The 21,037-nt window shown below is 36.4% G+C and overlaps 2 protein-coding genes across 2 annotated transcripts; one reads left to right on the top strand and one right to left on the bottom strand.

The window, feature by feature from the left end:
* The first annotated feature begins 3,146 nt into the window (after positions 1-3,146).
* On the top strand, positions 3,147-3,638 carry LOC112770028 (cysteine-rich receptor-like protein kinase 10). The gene is made up of 2 exons (XM_025814460.2): positions 3,147-3,290; positions 3,360-3,638. The coding sequence occupies exons 1-2, from the start codon at positions 3,147-3,149 to the stop codon at positions 3,636-3,638; spliced, it is 423 nt and encodes a 140-aa protein (XP_025670245.2).
* Positions 3,639-16,359: 12,721 nt separating this feature from the next.
* On the bottom strand, positions 16,360-17,924 carry LOC112771306 (protein translation factor SUI1 homolog). The gene is made up of 2 exons (XM_025816002.2): positions 17,808-17,924; positions 16,360-16,951 (listed from the first exon to the last, which is right to left on the bottom strand). The coding sequence occupies exon 2, from the start codon at positions 16,897-16,899 to the stop codon at positions 16,564-16,566; it is 336 nt and encodes a 111-aa protein (XP_025671787.1). The 5' UTR covers positions 16,900-16,951; positions 17,808-17,924; the 3' UTR covers positions 16,360-16,563.
* Positions 17,925-21,037: the final 3,113 nt, after the last annotated feature.

Genomic DNA, 21,037 nt, shown 5'->3' on the forward strand with positions numbered 1-21,037 from the left:
TCTCTCTTTTAAGGGTCTGGGTCTGGATAGGATTCCTTTGTCTGCAATTTGTTGATAGACTTCTACTATAGGCGTCGTGAGTGGCGTATAGTTCATGAACCTTCCTACCCGTGGCTGCTTGGGTGGCTTGTTTAGGATGCCGTCCCTGGGAGCTTCCTTGTATCTTTCCACCTGGGTTGTCTGCCGAGCTGGCGGGTTGGCGGGCTGCCGTTTATTGGCCGCCACAACCTGGCTAACTTCTTCATCGTTGATGTATTCTTTTGCTATGCTTTGGATTTCCTGCATGGTCCATATAGGCTTGGTCATGAGGTGTTTCCTAAAGTCTTCATTTAGCAGGCCGTTTGTTAAGCATAAGCTAGCGACCGAGTCCGTGAGGCCGTCGATTTCCAGACACTCATCGTTGAACCTGTCTAGGAACTTCCTGGTCGGTTCCCCAGATTTTGGGTAACTCCCAACAAGTTGATTGGATGCTTTTCCTTGGCTATGCGTGTCGTGAAGCGGGCTAGGAACTTTTGGGTTATGTCCGCGAAAGTTGTGATTGACCCTTGTGGGAGGGTGTTGAACCACCGGATTGCCGGGCCGGCTAGCATCACGGGGAACGCCCGGCATCTAACCACGTCGCCTACCCCTTCCAAGTTCATCCTTGCTTCGAAGGCTGTGACATGCTCTTGGGGGTCCTTGGTCTCATCATACCTCATGTCCGTCGGCTTGTCAAAGTTTCTCGGGAGCCGGACCTTGAGGATTGAGGGGTGGAAAGGGGTTGCTTGCATGATGATGGGGTCTTCCTGCCTCCTAGCCTCCTCTCCTTGGGACCCCCAACGGCTTTCTGACTTGCTTCGAGCGAGTCTGAAAGTCGCTTGTGTACGCGCTTCTTCGTTCCTTGTTAGGCTTCTACCTTGGGTGTCATGTGCGCGGGAGGGGGAGTGAGTGTGGGCGTGGGACCGGCTGGCGCCGCCGTGAAAATGGCTGGCGTCTCCATGTGATTGGCCCTTCGCCGCCAACTCCCGCTCGAGGTTTTGCACTCTATGCCTAAGTTCTTGCATGATCTTGACGCTGTCAGCTCCCGTTCCCCTGAAGGAGCGTCTTTCGGGGGTCTGGGTGTACATCTGGTTGGGTTGAACGGAGAGTCTCAGTCGTTCGACAGCGCCAGCTGTCGAGCTCGCTCTGCTCAAACGGGCCCCGCCTCCTTCGCGAAGTTCCTCCGACGTGATGGGTCGCTCCATGTTCGCACTGGGAATCCCCACAGACGGTGCCAATGTTCGATACCCGGTGACCTCGTGTTATCGGTAGATGATGAATGGGAGAGAGAGGAGAGTTCCGAGTTGACGTGGAGCGGTGGAAATCGTACACCGGTGACATCGGAGGGTGGACGGAGAGGGGGATGGCCACCTGCAAGGACACTCCAACGATCAAGTCAGAGTCCGTACGGGAAGTGGCAGAATTAGGTAAAAATGTGACGTACCTTGGGGGAGAGCTGTCCTCTCCCCTTATATACTATGTTGGGTGGGCTCATTAATGGTTAGGCCCACTGGTAGAGAGTGAGCTGTCACCTTCCATGTGAGCGGGTCGTTCGTACTCCGGGTCAGGGTGTTGGGTGCCGACCTAGAGGGCACTGACCCGAATGGTGATGTGCTAGAGGTGGCAAGTTGGTCGGACTTCGGGTCGGGTATAGGTGACTGACCCGTGAAATCCTTTGCTGGAGATTTTTGGGCCTGGGTGGGGCAGTGCTCCGACCCGACGACCTCTTGGGCTAGACTGTGGTAGTCCATAACAGAGTCCCTTCTTCAGAGTTAGCTATGGTGCATATGTTCCATCAAACTCTTAATTAATCTTCCATTAGTTTATTATTTATGGCTAAATATTTTTTTTTGTTTTGCTACATAATACTTGTTTGATTGTTTAATACAGCTTAATCTAAATTATTATCCCATATGGTCAACGTTTTCTTATGACTATCATTGAGATTGAAATTCTTTGTTTTATGTGAAATAAAATAAAATGAATCATTGAAGAGTCAAGAAATGGAAGCAAGGTCAAGATAGAAATTGCAGTTGCATGCACCATTATTGTTGTATTATGCAGCTTGCTCCTAGCTCTCTACTTCACTTGCATAGGTGGAGGAAGTGCCAAGGCAAAAGGTAAGAATTTTCTATTATGTTATGAGGTTTACACAAGCTGCTTCTTGAGTTATGGCAGCTACGGTTAACTTGTGTGAAAATATTGATGCAGAGAATGCAGCAATAATGAATAGTTTCATTGAAGAACAAGAGGGGCATCTAGAGCTTCCATTGTTTGATCTATCTGGTTTAGCTAATGCTACTGGTAACTTTTCAATAAAAAACAAGTTTGGAGAAGGTGGTTTTGGACCTGTATACAAGGTAATACATATGATAAGATATTTTGAAAAAATTAAGAATATAAGCTCATTATGAATTGGAATATTTGCAATTGATAATTGTAGGGATTATTGAAAAATGGGCAAGAAATTTCTATTAAAAGACTTTGTAGAGGTTCTGTACAAGGGCTTAAAGAATTCAAAAATGAAATTGCACCGATTGTCAAACTTCAACATCGTAATCTTGTGAAACTTCATAGATATTGCATTCACAATGAAGAGAAAATGCTTGTATATGAATACATGCCCAAAAAAAGTTTGGATTTCTTTATATTTGGTATGTAATCTTGATTCTCTATCCTAAATAAAATTGTTCATATTTCGCAGAAGTTGTAACTATGTAGAATTCATCTTCTGGTTTTGATCAAATTTGGAAAAATATTGATTTTTATGAACAACTTTCTAGATCAAACACGGAGAAAGTTCTTGGATTGGTTGAAGTGTTTTCGTATGATTTTTGGGATTGCAAAGGGTCTCCTTTATCTTCATCGAGATTCAAGACTTAGAATCATTCACAGAGATTTTAAAGCAAGTAATGTCTTACTTGATAGTGAAATGAATCCTAAAATCTCAGATTTTGGTTTGGCTAGAATTTTAGGAGGTGACCAAATTGCAGCAACAACGCGACGAGTGGTTGGAACATAGTATGAACACTTAACATTGTTAATTTTCATAATTGGATAGTACAATGTATTTACTTAATCATAACATTTCTTTTTTTCACCATTATGCATTATGTATTAGCGGATATATGGCACCTGAATACGCAATAGATGGAAACTTGTCAGTAAAATCTGATGTCTTTAGCTTTGGCGTTTTGTTACTGGAGATACTATCCGAAAAGAAAAACAAAGGAAATCATTGGGAAAATGAAAGCACAGATCTTATTGGCTATGTAAGTGTAAACTAAACAACCAAACTATATCATACTACTGTTCATTTACCTAACTTGATGTTGTTACAGGCATGGGATTTGTGGACTAAAGAAAGGCCTCTAGAAACTGTTGATGATATTCTAATAGAGTCTTGTAACCTCTCTCAAGTATTGAGGTGCATTCATATTAGTCTTCTCTGTTTGGAGCAACATCCATATGCTAGACCAGACATGTCATCAGTGATTATGATGTTTGGAAGTGAAATTGCCTTGCCTAAGCCAAAACGACCTGCTCTATTTATTGGAGAATATGCATATCAATATGATCCTGCCAACGAATTCAGTATCGAAGTCCTAGAATCTAGATGAGAAGTATTACTGTATCACGTCTCTAAACGTTCGGCTTATTCACTTTACATGGTATCATAGTTAGAACTTACAAGCCTTACTTAGCAATTAGGGTGCAATTTGTATAATTCACATACCATAAATTTTGTATAGTATTCATCAGGATTAATAGTTAAATTTATCTTTAAAAAATTACTCATTTTTTAAATTAATAAAATATAAAACAAATTAATCATTTTATTAGTTAGTTGATGATGTGTTACATTAAGTACCACGAAACATGATGACGTAGTAGATTAATACCACTTATCATAAGGTGATTGGTTGATTTGTCAGGTCAATAACAAATAACATATCACGTGTTATCTCATATATCATAAAATATTTAGAATCAAATTAGTCCCTAAACATAAATACGTAAGTCATTTTCATTTCTAAAATTTTAAAAATTGATCAAATTAATTCTTATATAAAGGTTTTTTTTCTTTATAATATCAAATTTTTAATATTTCTTAATCCTACTTATTTTAATCTCATTTTTCACCTTAATAAATAAAATTTTCTTCAAATAAAATAATAAAAATAATCAAATTATTACAAAGTTATTTTCTCATTTATATTTTTAGATTCTATATTTTTAAAGTCTAGTTTTTTTAGTAAAATTTTTTATATAAATAATTTTAATTAACCTTTTGGATCTCATCCAAATTTAGTCCAATTTATCATTAGTTGTCTATTTTCATCTTTCTATATTTGTTTTAATTCAAAATTCTTTTTGAAAAATTAATTTTTTTAAATCTTACAATTGAAAAGACATAGAAAAATGACGATAACTAAATAGTAATAATATTAAAAAAAGCTACATCTACTTATTAATATACTAAAATTGGGTTTTCTCCCAATTAATAAAAGTGAGGTGTCGATTCATCATGAATTCATTTTTTCGCCAAAATAAATATACTATTTTCTCTTCTAAGTTTATTTTATAAAAATATCTTTGTTATAATTATACTATAATTAGCATTAAGTAATAATACATAATTATACTAATTTAGAAAAATATCTTTATTATAGTTATATAAGATCAATATTTAATACAATATTAAACTACTTATCAATCGAAAATATTTTTAATCGTTTTAATTATAATAATAATAATAATAATAATAATAATAATAATAATAATAATAATAATAATAATAATATATGATAATTATATGATAATGGCATCAGTTATTAATAACCAATTTATATTTCTCTAAATAAATTTATTTTAAAAAAATATCTTTATTATGATTATATTACAATTGGTATTTAATGAATAATGCATAATTATACTAATTTAAAAAATATCTTTATTATAATTATATAAAATTAATATTTAAACATTATTAAACTAATTATTACTCAAAAATATTTTTAATCATTTTAATTATATTGATACAATTCTAATTCTAATTCATTATCCAATAATTTTATTAATGGCAAGTTGTTACCTTAATGGTGGTATTACTTGGATGACCCGGTGCACTTGCCAGCTAAATTGTGGGCATTCTCAGTACCGTACCAGTGGGAGAGAAAATGAAATTGGTACTTTGACGTGATTGAGTATATTGGCCATCTATGGTTAAAGATAGTGTTGATTATGCCAAAGCATGCCAAGAATGTTAGAAGCATATGGAGTAATACAACAAATTCCTGCTTCTGAATTACATTCGATTATAAAGCCTTGGCCATTTAGGGGATGGCCTTTGGATTTGATTGGAATGATCCATCCTCCTTTAGCAAAGAATCATAAGTTTATTTTAGTAGCTATCGATTATTTTACAATATGGGTCGAAGATATTCCTTCTGTGAAAGTCAATCAAAATGAGATCATTGACTTTATAGAAGAACATATAATTCATCGATTTAGAATCCCTCAAACATTGAGTATTGATCAAAGTACTATGTTTATTGGCCAACGTGTTAAAAATTTTGCAGCATAAAAAAATATAACTATGGTGACTTCAACTTCATATTATGCGAGTTGAGGCTGCAAATAAGATTTTGATTAATTTGATTAAAAAGAAAATTGGTCAAAGACCTCGAACTTAGAATGAAACTATAAGCCAAGTATTATGGGTTTATCGAAATTCACCCAGAGGATCGAGAAACATCTTTCCTTATAAATTGGTTTATGGTCATGATGCAGTTTTACCTTTAGAAATTAATCTCAACACCATAAGAATAATGAGATAAAATGAATTGCCAGTTGACGATTACTAGAATATGATCTTTGAAGAATTAAACGATTTGGATCATGAATGCATTTTGGCACTTGAAAATATGATTCATCAGAAAGATAATATTGCTCGTAGTTATAATTGACGTGTAAAAGAGAAATGCTTCCAAGTGGGAGAGTTAGTTCTTAAAGTTATATTACCAATGAAAAGAAAATCAAGGTTTTATGGTAAATGATCTCATAATTGGGAAGGCCCTTTCCGGGTAATCGATTTATATTCTGAGAATGTATATTGCATAAAGAATATTGATTCTAGTGTCGAAGTTAAGTCTATAAATGGGAAATATTTAAAGCGATATCGATGTTGGGAGAATAATGCTTAAAATATCAAAGAGAAGCATAAGTAATAGAGGGAAAGTTTTACAAAATATTCTAAATCTTTGGAAAATAAGGCTCTAATAATTCTTCTAACTCAAATCGAAGTCGAACTCTTTCTTCGTCATAAGTAGAGTAAACCATGTTCTCATCGTGTTCTTTGATTTGTAATTGTTGAGTTAAGAAATTAACTAAATTAATTAGTGATGACAAACATTATTTTTGGACAAAATAAATAATTAGTGTTGATTATTGATAATTGTATGTTACTAATTATTTTACTAAATGATTACAGGCCAAAATTAAATCTAACAGCCCAAATTGGAATGAAAATAAAATAACAAGGTTGGTGGGCTGGTAAATCAAGCGAAGCCTAAAAGAAACAAAGCCAAAGAAATCAAACGGGTTGTCTATTGGATATCCGATCCAAGCCCGATTTGAATTCAGCAAATCCCTCCACCTTGCTTCCAAAGCAACATTTTCTTTCTCTGTCTCAGTCAAATCACAGAACTCAGAAAAAGTGAGATAGAGAGCTTAGTTCCTAAGCTAGTCATGAAAGAAGAAGGAAAGAGAAGGTTAAGCAAAGAAGGGTAAGGTCTAATCAACCATTTTGAAACCACATCAAGAAAAAGATCAGAAGCTAAAAGGTAACCCATTTCCTTATACATGCATCATATATTCTTCTCTTCTTCCCAACTCTCTGCTCAGTCCGAAATGGGATACAAAGGAAAGTTATTTTCTGTCCTAATTTGCTGTGTATCTACGGTCACAAACGATTCTTGGGGACCAAGTAGTTTATCAATGGCTCAGATCCGTTTTACCATTGGAAGATTTTTGTGGTTGTTGTTTTATGGCTTTCGGTCAAGATAGAGAAGTCAGAAGCAAAGTTCCTATTTTGAGGATTACTGGGAAAAAGTGAACGGCTGGGTTGGTGAAGCTCAAGGCTCAAGAAGTTGACCTAGGGAGAGAAACCAAGCAACATGCAAGGAGATAAAAGAAGCTTGCTGTTCATTCAGAAGGCAATGAGAGAAAACCAGAGTTTGGTGAGTTGTGTTCTGTGAAGAGTTCCCTGAAGAAGTTCCTCTACTTGGATAATGCTTTCTTTCAAAGAAGCATTCGGCCAACACTGAAGAACAAAATCAGAGGCTTGCAAGTCTGGTTTATCACATGGAAAAGAGGCTGTTGATGAAGTCAATCTCCTTCATATTTTACAGATTATAATGTACTTTTCAATGTTTATCTTTCTGTAATTTCTTGAGTGAAAAGGCATATTGAGAGAGCTAAAGAAAAAGCCATGAGTGGAAAAAGCTGAGTGAAACACTTGAGAAAAAAGCCTAGAGTTATTCTCTGATTTCTTTAGGTATGTGTAAGAACCGCAACTAATCAACCGGTTAATTAAGTGATTAATTGCCCTAATTAGACTTCAAAAAGTTAGAGTGAGAATTTGAGGATTTAAAGGTAATTTTTGGACTCAGTAGGTTTTTCTGAGTCAGAAAATGTGCCTTCTGCGAAAAACTGTGAAAAGTCACGAACCGGCAGTTGAACCGGTTCAACCGGTTCAAGTCTGCCCGATACCGCACGAGAAAAGTGAAAACCGTCAAAAACCTTAGAAAAATATTAGAAATGGAAAACCGGGCGTTAATTTTAAAGGTTTGTCCCGAAGTTGGGCCAAACAGGCTAAAAACGCTAACAGGTTGAACCGGGCCCAAGTTGGGCCCAAGCCCAACATATAAAAGGCTTAATTAATGAACCAACCAGCATCACAACACACTAACAAGCACACACAATCAGAAATTGAAAGGAGGAGAGGAGAAGAGATTGAGCACTATTCATCTCAATCTTCCAAAGCTCATATCTTGAGCTAAAGAGCTCCGATCACCGCACCGTTTGCAGCTACGCGTTCCTTGTGAAGAGCTCTACAAAACCCACCCAAGAAATTCTAAAGTTAATCACGAAATTCTCCCAGTCTCTCTCTTGAAAATTTTGGGTACTTAGGGTTTGTGCCTAAGTGAGTTTTTGTGATTCTTGGTGTTTAGGTTTGCTCTAACCCTTGCTTAGCCTTGGATCCTTGCTATTAAATCTGTTGGATAAGGTAAGAGCCACTAAAATCTTGTGAATTTATGTTTAATTGGAACCCTAGGGTGATTTGAGGTGATTTATATGTTTATAGTTTGATTATTGTGGCTTTGGAGAGCTTTTGGAACTTAATTGTGCTTAGTGGAGTGGAATTGAAAGCTTGGATTTTGGTTGAATGCTCTTTGGTGCTCAAATTTTGAGTTTTAGACATATAGGGGATCGGCCAAGGTATGATTTTGGTTTTCTCTATGTAGTATATAATATTCATGGACACATAGGCTAGTGACCAATAAGATAGGTTGAACTAAAATGATGGTTGGTATGTTAAATGTTGATGAATTGATGAATGTTGGGTTGATTTGTGATGAATTATAATGATGAGATGATGTTGAATGATTGTATGGATTGGAAGTTGGTTCCTTATGATAATTGTAGTGTTGTGATTTATGAAATGGTAATTTTGATCATAAGTGTTATATAGTTGATGTTGGAATTGAGAGTAATGAAATGAGAAGGAGAATGTGGTAAGGTTAGTGTATTATGACACAGCAGGTACATTTTGATGAAAAATGGAATTTTGGATGGTTTGGTATGATTTGGTAGGGGTATGGTAAGATATGGTGGTAATTGTAAAGTTTGGTAAAATTTGGTTTTTGGTGAACTTTGTCTGATCATAACTTTTGCCTCGGTTTTCAAATTTGATTGAAATTTGTTTATAATTAAAGATCTTTGAAAACCCTTTAAATCGATATAAAGTTGGTGAAAATTAAAATTTTGTAGAGGAAATTATGATCTGGCAAAGTTGGTGTTAAAAATCTGAAATTCTGCAACATTGCAGAATTTCCTGATTTTTGATATGTGCGGGCGCACACTCTTGTGCGGACGCACACCCTACAAAATTTCGAACTGTGCGGATGCACACACACACCTATGCACACGCACAGGCAAGGGAGTGCGCTCTGTTTGCAGTGCTAGCACAGCTTGTGCGTGCACATATCTAAGGAAGAATGCCAACCTGTGCGGACGCACACGTTGGGAAGGTTAGTCTGTTGGGGGCACTGGCACAGGTCGTGCGAGTGAATAGATCAATTTGAGTTTTGACACTGTGTGTGCGCACACTCTTAAAAATTCCCTGGACGTGCGCACGCACACACCTTTGTGCGGCCGCACACGTCCTGTTTCTCAAATTTTGCTTGTTTTTCAACTATTCTACCTTCCCAACAAGGTTGTGAGCTTCTACAATACCATTTTAAGATTTTTGGGCCCAGTTTTGAGTATTATAACATGGGATATAACTTAAGGGTTCAAGTACTTGATTTTAAGATAAATTAGAAAACGGAGGCCTAGTTTCCTGGTGTGCTGATAAGGGGTTTCACGTTAGGTGAAGGATGAATGATATATGAGATGAGGAATGATGAACTGTTGATATTTAGATACTGAGTTATGAATGGACAGTGGTTGAGATGAGTTGGGGACTCGGATTGAAGTGATGGATCTCTATATACTGAAAATGCTTTTGAAAACCACTGAAATAATATTTTTATATGATATTATGAGACGCTATGCGCCTGGCAGGGACGGTGGTTAATCCCGCCTGTCGAGGTAGCGGCGACAGCGTAAGGACGGTGGTTAATCCCGCTTATGTTGAGATGTGAGGTCTGAGGCAAGAGTATCCCGGTCGCATCCCTTCGGATCTATAGGGCGAGCAGGCGCCGGTACCTGGACAGTGATCCGGGTACTATATCTCGGGGGTTCCCATATGAGAAATCCGAAGGGCGAAGTCTCCATGGAGATGTGTCGGTTTGGCAGTTGAACCGACAATGTGATATCACAGCTAGTAGGGCAGGCATTCATCATATGCATTTTCTATCTGCTTGTATGCTTTGTTTACTTGTAATGGCTTGCCTAATTGAATAACATGCTTACTTGCTATCTGAATTAATTGCCTTATATGCTTCTACTTGTGCTTTACTTGCATTGTATATTACCTGTGTTTTCTACTGGGATTGAGGAGGTTCGGAAGGCGGTGGCGATGGGATCGCATGGAGGATAGGTTGGTGAAGGCTGTGGGACAGCGGTGTTTGTTTAGAATAGAAATCCCCTAAGATAGATAACCTGGTTTATTTAAGTTAATGTTGGTGTATCATGCTTAATTGTTTTAAAATGCTTAAGTTTGAAATCTTGTGATGGATATGGAGCTTAATTAGGATTGCCTTTGGCGTCCCGGGGTCTTATATCCTACATCACTGGGCACTGTTACCATACTGAGAACCTCCAGTTCTCATACCATATTTTTGTTGTATTTTTCAGATGCAGGTCGTAACCCACCTCAGTGAGTTGCTTTGGATGGTGACAGAAGCGGAGGATCTTGGATTCTTTTGGAGTCTTTTTGGTTTATTTTGTTTATACATCTCTTCTTTTGTATTTTATTTTGCCTAGTGGCATGTATTTGAGAGAACAAAACTTGTATAAGCTGTTTTCACTGTATGGTTCTGTATACCTGTATATGGCTAGCCGGCTTAAACTCCACGAGTCGTGACTAGTTTCCTATGATATTATATACTTATCTTTTGTTATATCTTATCTGTCTCTTGTGCTTTAAACTAGTGGCTTTGCTAGTACGTTTTGTGCTTTGAAATTCTATTTTGAGCTATATCCTTCATTAGGCTTCTAGATTATACTATTCTTTCTCTATATATATATATAAGAGTTTAGAATTGTCGTAATCTCTGATTAATCTTTGCTTTACGACGCGTGGTAAGGCTTAGGCTAATTAGGGTGTTACAGTATGTCTGTGTCTTGTATCTTGTACCTGTGAGGTATCCCTTTCTTAGTTGGGTTAGCACTAAGAGTGAAGAGTTAGGTATTAGCATAGCCAATGTCAAGTTAGGTTAGAACTTGAGTGAGAAAGGATTGGGTCAATCCTGTAGAATTGGTGTATGTAATACTTTTAACTATAGTGAAAATTCCTCCATTGTTGTGGAGGAGACTGGATATAGGTTGCATAGCACAAGGCAACCGAACCAGGATACATGCTGGTGTAAGCTTATCTCTTCTCTGTTGTGTTTTGTTTTCTGATATTCATGAGACAAAAATAAATTGTCTCATAAATTTCCGCTACTGAGTTCAAATAGAATCAGAATTGAAAGTTTGTATTAGAGAGTCATTTCATTAACTTAAAAGAAAGGCATAGATTCAACCCCCCTTCTCTAAGTCTACCACAACCTTCAGTAATCTTTCATATCTTCTCCGCATCTCAGTCTGTTTGTTTTCCATTTCACAAGATCTCGATAGAGATCTTGCTTATTCTTTTGTGCTCTGAAATCAGGCTCATCTAACAAAGCTTCTTCTTCTCGAATTTGGGCAAGCTCTTTTTCGAGTTCTTTTCTGCGCTGTGCTAAATGAGCTCCAGTGCTGGCAGCATGAGCAACATTGATCTCAAAGTCCTTGAATAATTTTTGCGTCAATTTATGAGCAGTATCTAGCTTTAGAGCCTTTTCTTCAATGTTGGTCATTCCTTTCTTTACTTCATTTATTTTGTCTAGAGAGATAAAAGGTTATTGGTGACTTTCTCGAATTTTTTCACTACTCTGGAAAAAAGGAGTGGGACTTGGCATTCAAGAGGGGTACTTAAAATGTTAGAAAGGATGGTGTTCAGGTCATCTCGACTAATCCATTCATTGACAGTGTGTGTGAGAAGGTTAAGAAGAGAAGTTAATTTCTTGATATCTAGAGGGCTCAGGTCCTTCGAGAGATTTTGTTCCGACAATTCTTCATAGTCGGAATCGAAGTTGGCATCTCCGCGTTGTGAGTAATTTTGGACATAACAACGAGGAATTCAGCTAAGTTAGCATCTAGAGGACTAGATGCAGTAACTGAAGGTCTTTCTTTAATCTCAGGATCATGTTGTGAAGACTGCTCAGGTTGAGTAATTTAGTTTGATGAAATTTGGATTCCTGAGACAAGTTGAAATGGAGTGGTTTTCTTTTTAGTTTCTTTTGTATGAGGGCTTGCTTCTTTTGAAGGATAATTGATGGTGAGATCAACATCAACAGTAGGGGAAGAAGGAGGATTGTTTACAGGTTGAGCTGATGGCGATTGTGTTGTAATCGATTCTGTCGAGATGTGTTCCTCGACGATTGGTGGATCAATATTTTCAACAAGGGAAGTGTCCTTGTTGGGCTGTGGATTAGGCTGTTGGACTTCTTGATTGAGTGACAAGTAATGAGAGATTATGTTGCCACTAGAGAATGAGATTGATTGATGTTCTCCTCTTTTATCAGGCATGATTTTTGCCACGGAGGTAGAAGGAGGTTGTTGGAATGGTGCATCAACATTTTCATAATAAATTAATAACAAGTGAATAAAATTAAAGTTAATCGAATAAGATTGGTGTTTTATCAGTGATGAATATACCTTAGTAGTTATTTTGGATTCAGGATGTTGGGCCACAATAGGATTTCTCAATGAGATACTCGATTCAGAGCTGCTAGCAGAAGAAGAATTACTCGAATGAGAAGAAATTGGCTTTGATGAAGGCCTAGCACTTTTATAAGAAGAATCTTCACTAGAAGATTTTTTCTGCAATAAAGGAAGAGAGTTCAAAATAAGAAATTTGAAGATAAATCTTTTTTAAAAAGGGAGAAAGTTAAGTTGAGTGATACCTTTCTCGACTTGCAGCCTTGATAGAAGTTTTCTGCACCTTCTGTTTTTGTTGTCTCGATGTCTCCATTTTTCCTTTTGGGGCCTTTAGGGGAGGTGCTTCTGGAGTACTAGGATGAGCCTTTACTGACTTCTTCATAACATCATCTAAAGTACAATCATATCGAGAATAGTAGTTATTCCACCATTCGATAAAAGATTTGGTAACGAAATCACTGTGAAGGAAGGTAAGTGGAGAATAATGGATTCGATTTTTGTCGTTGAGATCGAGACATTTCTGAACATCTTCTTTTGTTTTGAGAATAACATGACAAAGAGCTGGGTGCTTTCTTGGGAAAGAAGCTTGGATGGCTTGTGAAAAACCCAATCGTCTAGCCACATAATGAGGGGCATGAAAGGTTACTTTGAATTGCTCTTTCTTGTATTGGGGGATGCCTGTTGGGAAGACCTAAATTGTAAGAAAGTTGGACCAAGTTATGTTATTCGAAGTGTGGACGTCATCATCTGAAAATAGATGATGTTGGAACCATGAAAGTCCACGCCTTCGATCTACGAAAGGAGCAAGTCTTAGGTCCTCATTTCGAAAAACTTTGCATGAATGGAGTTTCGAAAATGCTTTTAAAAAAAGTTCCTTTTGTTGAATGTGCATTTTCAAATTTTGGCTGTAGTGTGACTAATCAGAATCCTTCGATGTTTTGGTTATCAGAGCTTGTGATTCCACCTTGTTTTATATGTTTTTCAAAGGTGGCATTGAGCCAAAGTTGAAGTAACCAAAGGGGACCTCCTGCACTGATCGAAGTCCTTTTTCAAAGACTTTCGACCATTTGTCCTAATTTATCATATAAGTTGCCAAGGATTAATTTGGCCAAATTGAATTTATGTCCTTCATGAAGTAAAGCAACTAAGGGGGTGAATAATTTTTGCATCGAGACACTTCTCGAACAAAATATAATAGCATTTAACTAATAATACAAAAATGCTACACACTCATCATCAGTACAAGAGTGTTTTCTTTCCCCATATTGAATTTAATAAATTCACCACAAGAACTTTTTTTGATGATTTTGTACTGTCTACTTGGTTTCATTTCGAATGTGGTAACATGATTGCCCATTGGTAGTCTAGTGATAACAGCTACATCAAAGAGCGTGGAGCCAACCATACCATATGAAAGGTAAAAATTGTTGGTGGTTCTGTTGCAAAAGTAGAGGGTACCACCAATCATCCAATGATGCGTGGTAGGTGTGAAATGAAAGAGACGAAGGAGGTCATGAATACCTTGTGATTTCTAGGTTTTACCTCTTACAGATTCAATCTTTTAATACCAGGAAAGAAAGTTGGCATTTTTGAAGAAAATTTTAGGGTTATTTCGAAAAGATTTTTTACCGTCAATAAAGGGTGCTATGAACAGGTCTTGTTTGATAAGTAAATCTTCTCCTTCGGCACCTGGAAAGTGATGAACAGTTCTTTCAGCTTGCTCTAGAGAATGTATAGAGATGATGAAGCAGTAAGTATCTTCTTCAACAGTGAAAGGAGAAAGAATTTTCTTGTTAGTTCTAATGTTGCTTGGATCCTCAATGATGATGTTTCCAGTCCGAGATAAAATGTCTAGGTCAGGTTGTACAAAAACATCAATCATGACCTTCTTGCCTTCGTCTTTAGTTAATGAAGTTTCTAGAGCTTTAGATGAGGCTATTTGATTGCAAAGAGGTAGATTTAGAAAAGAAGGATGAGTTTGAAGATGAAACGATCACTGGATAAAGAGGAGAAGAATCAGAGAAATTAGAGGAGGAAAAGTGAACATTGTTAAGTGTTGTGAATATGTTGCCAAGTAGAATAAGAGGAAGTAAAAGGAGTTTTTTCGTTTTGTAATTTGTTTTTTCAAATTTGAAAAGAGGAAACTTCCTTGAGAAGGTGAAACTGGAAAAGAGAGAAACAGTAATTAATAGGAAAATATGATTTAATGGGCGTAATTATTGGATTTCTAGAGATATGGGCGGTTAATGAATGTCGTGCGAATTAATTGGTTAATTATGACATTCAAAGGACTTTTGAAGTAGGATTAAGCGTTTTATCTTCAAATTCATTTCAAAAATATGCGTTAATCCTAAGGGGACAATTTGTTGGTCGAAAATAAAATAAGTTTTGAGATATCAAGATCAAAGTTCGATAAGTGCTTTTCGAAGGACATAGTACTCGACGAAAGGGATTTATCGAGGAGAGAGATAAGGTTGATCGACAAGTCTTATCGAAAAAGATTGTTGAGTGAAGATAATTGATGGTAGTTATTCATATCATATAAAGTGCGGGAACGGTTACTTAAAGATTAATGCACGTGTGAAATATATTTGAATTTGATTGGTCGAAAAGTCTTATAAATAGATGAAGATCGGAAGGAACAAAGGTTGGAATCTTATTTCAAAAAATACTCTCGCACTCTCATATCTCCAACAAATTTCTGAATTTCTAAAAACTTTTTTTTCTGTAAGGTTCCTTCCATATCTTTTAAATTTCTTCAAATTTCTTGTAATTTTATTTTCTTTGCAAACTTACTTGTTCTTGTAAATTTACTTTCTTTGCCAAGTTGTTGCTTTCTTTATTTTCCTTTATATTTACGTATTATTTTTAAATTCAAAGTTCTTCGATTTTATCGAAGGAAAGTTATTTTCTTTTTTTTTTTTTAAATTTTTCTTTGTTATTTTAACTAATTAAAAGAACTTTTGATGCACTTTTAAAAGCTGGTACTTATAAGAAAAGTAGGTTTAACTTCCAAATTATTAGATATCGAACCACCCAGATTTGTTAAAATTCTATAAAATATTGTGTAAACGAGGTATAGGCAATTTTAATTCGTTTACACGGTAAATAAAATACATAAAAAAATAAAAATTAATAAATATACTACAAATTACTTATATTTGTAAATAAAATATTTAAATTATTTATCTAAAAAAATATCCCAAGATATATGTATTTATTTAAATAAAGTAACTTATGTTGTATACTCAATAACAAGTCTTTTCTTTTTCTTATTTATTTGTTCTAAACATGCCATGTATACTTTTTATAAAATATAAGTATATTAATTATTAATATTATTCAACTTATCCATAATGATGTGACATAAAAAAACTGTTTAATAATATTTATCTTCATATTTATTAAAAAATAATATAAATAAAGAAAAAATCTAGGAGCCAGTAACTTTTGTGTTTTCTGGCCAGCACTTAACCATCAAAACAAAAGTGAGTGATTTCCCACCATTAAATGTAATCTCACACCATTAAAAACATTATTGATGGCCAATTGATGATTACACAACACCAAAATTGCTGCCCCTAGCATTCCTCGTAAATAAATACGAACACCATGCATGTATTCAGATTCAACAATGACACATTCATATAGAGCCAAATACATTTATTTGAGTTATTTCAACAACACTACTTATCAAACTTAACACTGTAGTTCTAAAAGTAGTACATAACGGTTGCTTAACATATACTATTGTATTTGTTAAGCCACCTTTTTATTTTTCCGAATATGTTAAGGTACTAACTTAATTTAATATAAATTCGAATATTCAAATGTAACTGAATTTGAAGTTATTCAAAAACCATGAATCTTGATCTGATCCTTCATAACAAGACCAGCCTGAACCAACAATTGGGAAACGTTCTTGCGATGGTCACCTTGAAGCTGGATTATCTTGCCATGCTCCTTGTCTTGAACCACATTGCCATTGCAACATAACTCTTTCTTGAGATCTTTGAGTATCTTCTCTAAGCCCAATTCTTTCAAGCCTTGCACTGTGGTCAGTTTCTTCTTCCCATTCCTCTGCTGGATGCGGATATGGATATATTCCTTTGCCCCTACGCCACCCAATTCTTTGGCCTCAGTGAATGGATCGAAGTGGGTTGGGATCTCGATTTCCGAACCGATCATGTATTTTGGTTGTCCAGAGACAATTGGTAACACTGACTTTATATATAAGAAACTGCATAGTAAAAGGATCTTACAAGTTTTATCATTCTAGATACAAATTAAAGAAGTAAAAATTATAAAATCGTTTTATTTTAAATATAGAAAAATGTTAGAGTCATTAGAGTTTATTATTTTTTATCATCATTTAGTTATTAAGTTAATTAGACCAATTCTTTTAATTTAATAATCCAACGATATATTTTATTCTATATTTTTAAATATTAATAGTATATAATAAATTCTGATAATCTTTTAATATTTTTTAATTATATATTAAAAATAAAACTAACACTCCTATAAAATGTCTAAATAATTTTTTTTCTCTTTTTCTTAAATTAATCCTGTATTCTTAAAATTTGTATGCTTTTTTTTTTCAGAACTAAATAACATTTTAATTTGTTGCACTAAAATACTCTTTCGTAATAATTATAATTATATCTATAAAGACAAGAGAGTGTCATTTAGAAATATTACTAAAAATTAGATTATCATTTTCTGAAAAAAAAAATCTAAATTTACTAACAATAATCGAACTTTTTCTTTTTTTATATTGGATTATTAGGTGTGAAATTTCCAACAATGAACCAAATTATGTATTATATATTACTATAGATATTTACAAATCGTCACTTCATTTTGTGTTTTAATAATTAAAATAATATTTTTTATTACAAAACATTAATCTTTTTATAATTAAAAAAATATTAAAAAAATGTCATCACCATAATAATATAAAATACTAAGATAATCAAATATTTCGTAGTTTATATTAAAATTATCTATATATAAAAAAAATTTTAGCCAGAATCATCCATCCAATCTAAAATAAAAGGTAGAAAAAATTGCACAAATAAATCAAGAAAACGTACATATTATGTAGGGGGAGAGAGAGACCAGGGGTTATAATATGTGCTCGAGAGATCTGATGAAGCTTTTTCAAGAATAATGGAAAATGGAAGGGGTTATAATATGTGCTCTTTCGTTTGGTGCAGAATCCAGGGAGGGAGTTTGTGCCGTTATATAGTGTGGAGACTTGAGTGGGCCGCAAGTTTTTTCTGGACAGCTCAGCATAATAGTGTGTGTTTAAAATTTAATGTACGCCAGACCAGGAAAAACTTAATGTAGACGGAAAACAGTAATTGTGACGCTGTGAAAAATAATAGATATTTTTTTACAAATATAGAAACAATATATTTAAAACAGAAACAATATTTTACAATTTTGGTAGTTGTATTTTAACGTGTTTCTAATAATAATAAGTAAAAATATCTTAATATATCTCACGTATTCTCAATTTCTCAAGTAACTTAATGGTATTTATATACGATGACAATGATAAGTGACAATTAGCACTATTATTATCTTGATATAAAAATAATTAAATATAAATTAATTAATACTTTTTTTTTTTGAACTAAAACAAGCTCAACACATTAAAGTGGAACATACATAGAAAGAAAATAATTATACAATGCAACACCCAGAACACACAACACGCTTCTAGCAGGCTTAGGATTGGCATCAGGGCTCACAGCGAATTTCACCCACACCACTCTGTATAGCTCAACACCGTCTTAGTTTGAATTCCCTCAATGCTTGCCCTTGTATTATTGAAGATCCGCACATTACGTTCCAACTAAATGTTCCAGATCACTGCAAAGAATGCTGTCATCCACTCCTTCTGCCCTTGTTGTCTATTGTGCATGCCACGCCAACTCTCAAACAGATCTTTAATGGTTCTAGGAATTACCCACTCCCGACGAAACGACTGCACCCAATGACACCACACCTGCCATGTTACCTCACACCAAAGAAATAAATGCTCAGCCGATTCAGTTTCCTTAGTACACAACACACAAGCGCTATCACTCTGAATGTGGACTCCTATTCTAGCCAGCCTTTCCTTGGTGTTAACTCTACCAACTAGCACAAACCACCCAAAAGCTCAATCCTCGGAGGTACAAAACCTTTCCAAAGTGTAGTTGTGAAGCTATAGCTCGTGATCTCCTCCGACAACGTTTCCGATTGTATGACCTGTATAACGGACTTCGTAGAAAAAACACCTTTATTGTCAAACTTCCACAGCACAATGTCCTCGCGCTCAGCTGACAGCTTCACTGGCCTTAACCTCTCGTGGAGCTGATGGAGAAGTTCCATCTCCCATTGAAACAGTTCTCTCCTCCATTGAAAATTCCATATCCACTCTAGCCCATTCCAAAACCCGCAATCCCCAATTAAACAACCTTGTTGGCTCGAAACAGAGAAAAGTCTTGGAAAACTCACTTTCAGAGCACCATCCAAAACCCAGTTATCCTCCCAAAACCTGATTTTCCTCCCATTGCCCACTTCCATTGCCAGGCCACTAACCAATTTATCCCGAATACCTGGTTCCTTGATATTCAACTGGCAAATGTCCTTCCAAGGCCCACCTATTCCTGTTAAAGACTGAGTTGGAAGCATGACATCCGGGTTCAATTTGTTGCATGAGCACACAATCCTCTTCCACAGCGGGCACTCCTCTTTTGAAAACCGCCACCACCACTTAAACAGGAGCGCTATATTCCTCAGCACTGCATCACCAACCCCCAATCCCCCCGCTTTCTTTGGGGCCTGGACCAACTCCCACTTAACCAAAGGTATACCAGAGTTACCGTCCTCCTTGCACCACATAAAATTCCTTTGTAATGCAATAATCTTGTCTGCCACTGCCTTTGGCATCTTCTATAGACTCAGGTAATAAATGGGGAGGCTATTCAAAACCGACTTGATAAGTACCAGCTTACCCGCTTTATTTAATACCTTCGCTTTCCATAAGCTAAGCTTCTGTTCCACCTTATCTATTATTGGTTTTCAAGTCTTTACTAGTCTCGGATTCGCACCTAGAGAAATCCCCAAGTATCTAACCGGTAGCGCGGCTTGCTGGCAACCCAGTAGTCGACACGCACTATCAATCCATCCCTGCTCACAGTTTACGGAGATCAGATTCGATTTATCAAAATTGATGCTCAGCCCGGACATCAGCTCGAAGCACCGCAACAACCTCTTATAGTTGACAATTGTTTCAGTCTCCGGAGGGCAAAACAAAATGGTGTCATCCGCAAATTGTAAATGCGACAGTTCAATATGATCTCCCCCTACCAGTAGCGGTGCAATGCGCCCATTCCTCATAGCTTCCCCCACCATTCTATGCAGAACGTCAACAACTAGTACGAACAGGAGTGGAGATAGTGGGTCCCCTTGCCTTAGTCCTCTCTCCATCTTGAATGGCTTGGATGGTGATCCGTTTACCAGTACTGCCATACTAGCCGTAGTAACACACTCCTTCACCCAATTTCTCCACCTTTGGCCAAAACCCATTTTCTGAAGCACAACATCCACAAAACTCCATCTTACTCTGTCATAAGCCTTTTGAAAATCCAGTTTGATGATAGTTGCTGACTTTTTTCTAGTCTTCAACCAATGAACCGTCTCGCAGGCTATGAGTGCGCCATCATGAATTTTTCTACCCTTTACAAAAGCCGTCTGCGTCTCTCCTACTAGCCTTGGCATGATTGCTCGCATCCTTCTGACCAACACTTTCGATATAACTTTATACACACACCCCACCATGCTAATCGGCCGAAAGTCCTTCACCTCCTTGGCACCTTCAACCTTTGGGGCTAAGGTCACCCATGTTTCATTCACATCCGGTGGTAGCTTAGCACTGCGAAAGAACTCCATTACCGCTGCTAAGAATTCCGGTCCAATATCCTCCCAACATTTCTTTATGAAGTTCATATTGTACCCATCACTCCCTGGTGCCTTTGAAGATTCGCAATCGCACACTGCCTCCCTGATTTCCTCTTCTGACGGTAACACCTCCAGTGCTTCAGCCTCCTCTATCTGAATAATCTTCAGCAAACCATCCCTGACTCCAATCCTCGGAGCATAATCCTGTCGATACAGCTCCTTGTAGAACTTTTTAATTTCACCTTTTATTCTCGCCTGATTACGCACAAGTCTTCCATGTATCATCAGAGCATCTATCCTGTTATTCCTTCTTCTGGCTGAGGCAATGTTATGGAAGTATCTGGTATTCTTATCCATGTTGGCAGCATGC

Source organism: Arachis hypogaea, chromosome 18 (genome assembly GCF_003086295.3).
Source record: "Arachis hypogaea cultivar Tifrunner chromosome 18, arahy.Tifrunner.gnm2.J5K5, whole genome shotgun sequence".
Taxonomy (NCBI): Eukaryota; Viridiplantae; Streptophyta; class Magnoliopsida; order Fabales; family Fabaceae; genus Arachis; species Arachis hypogaea.

Bases quoted from the DNA above. Each gene is read 5' to 3' on its own strand.
- LOC112770028 (XM_025814460.2), top strand. From the start codon at position 3,147: ATGGCACCTGAATACGCAATAGATGGAAACTTGTCAGTAAAATCTGAT. The intron at 3,291-3,359 runs GTAAGTGTAAAC...ATGTTGTTACAG, and splicing joins GCACAGATCTTATTGGCTAT to GCATGGGATTTGTGGACTAA.
- LOC112771306 (XM_025816002.2), bottom strand. From the start codon at position 16,899: ATGATCGGTTCGGAAATCGAGATCCCAACCCACTTCGATCCATTCACT.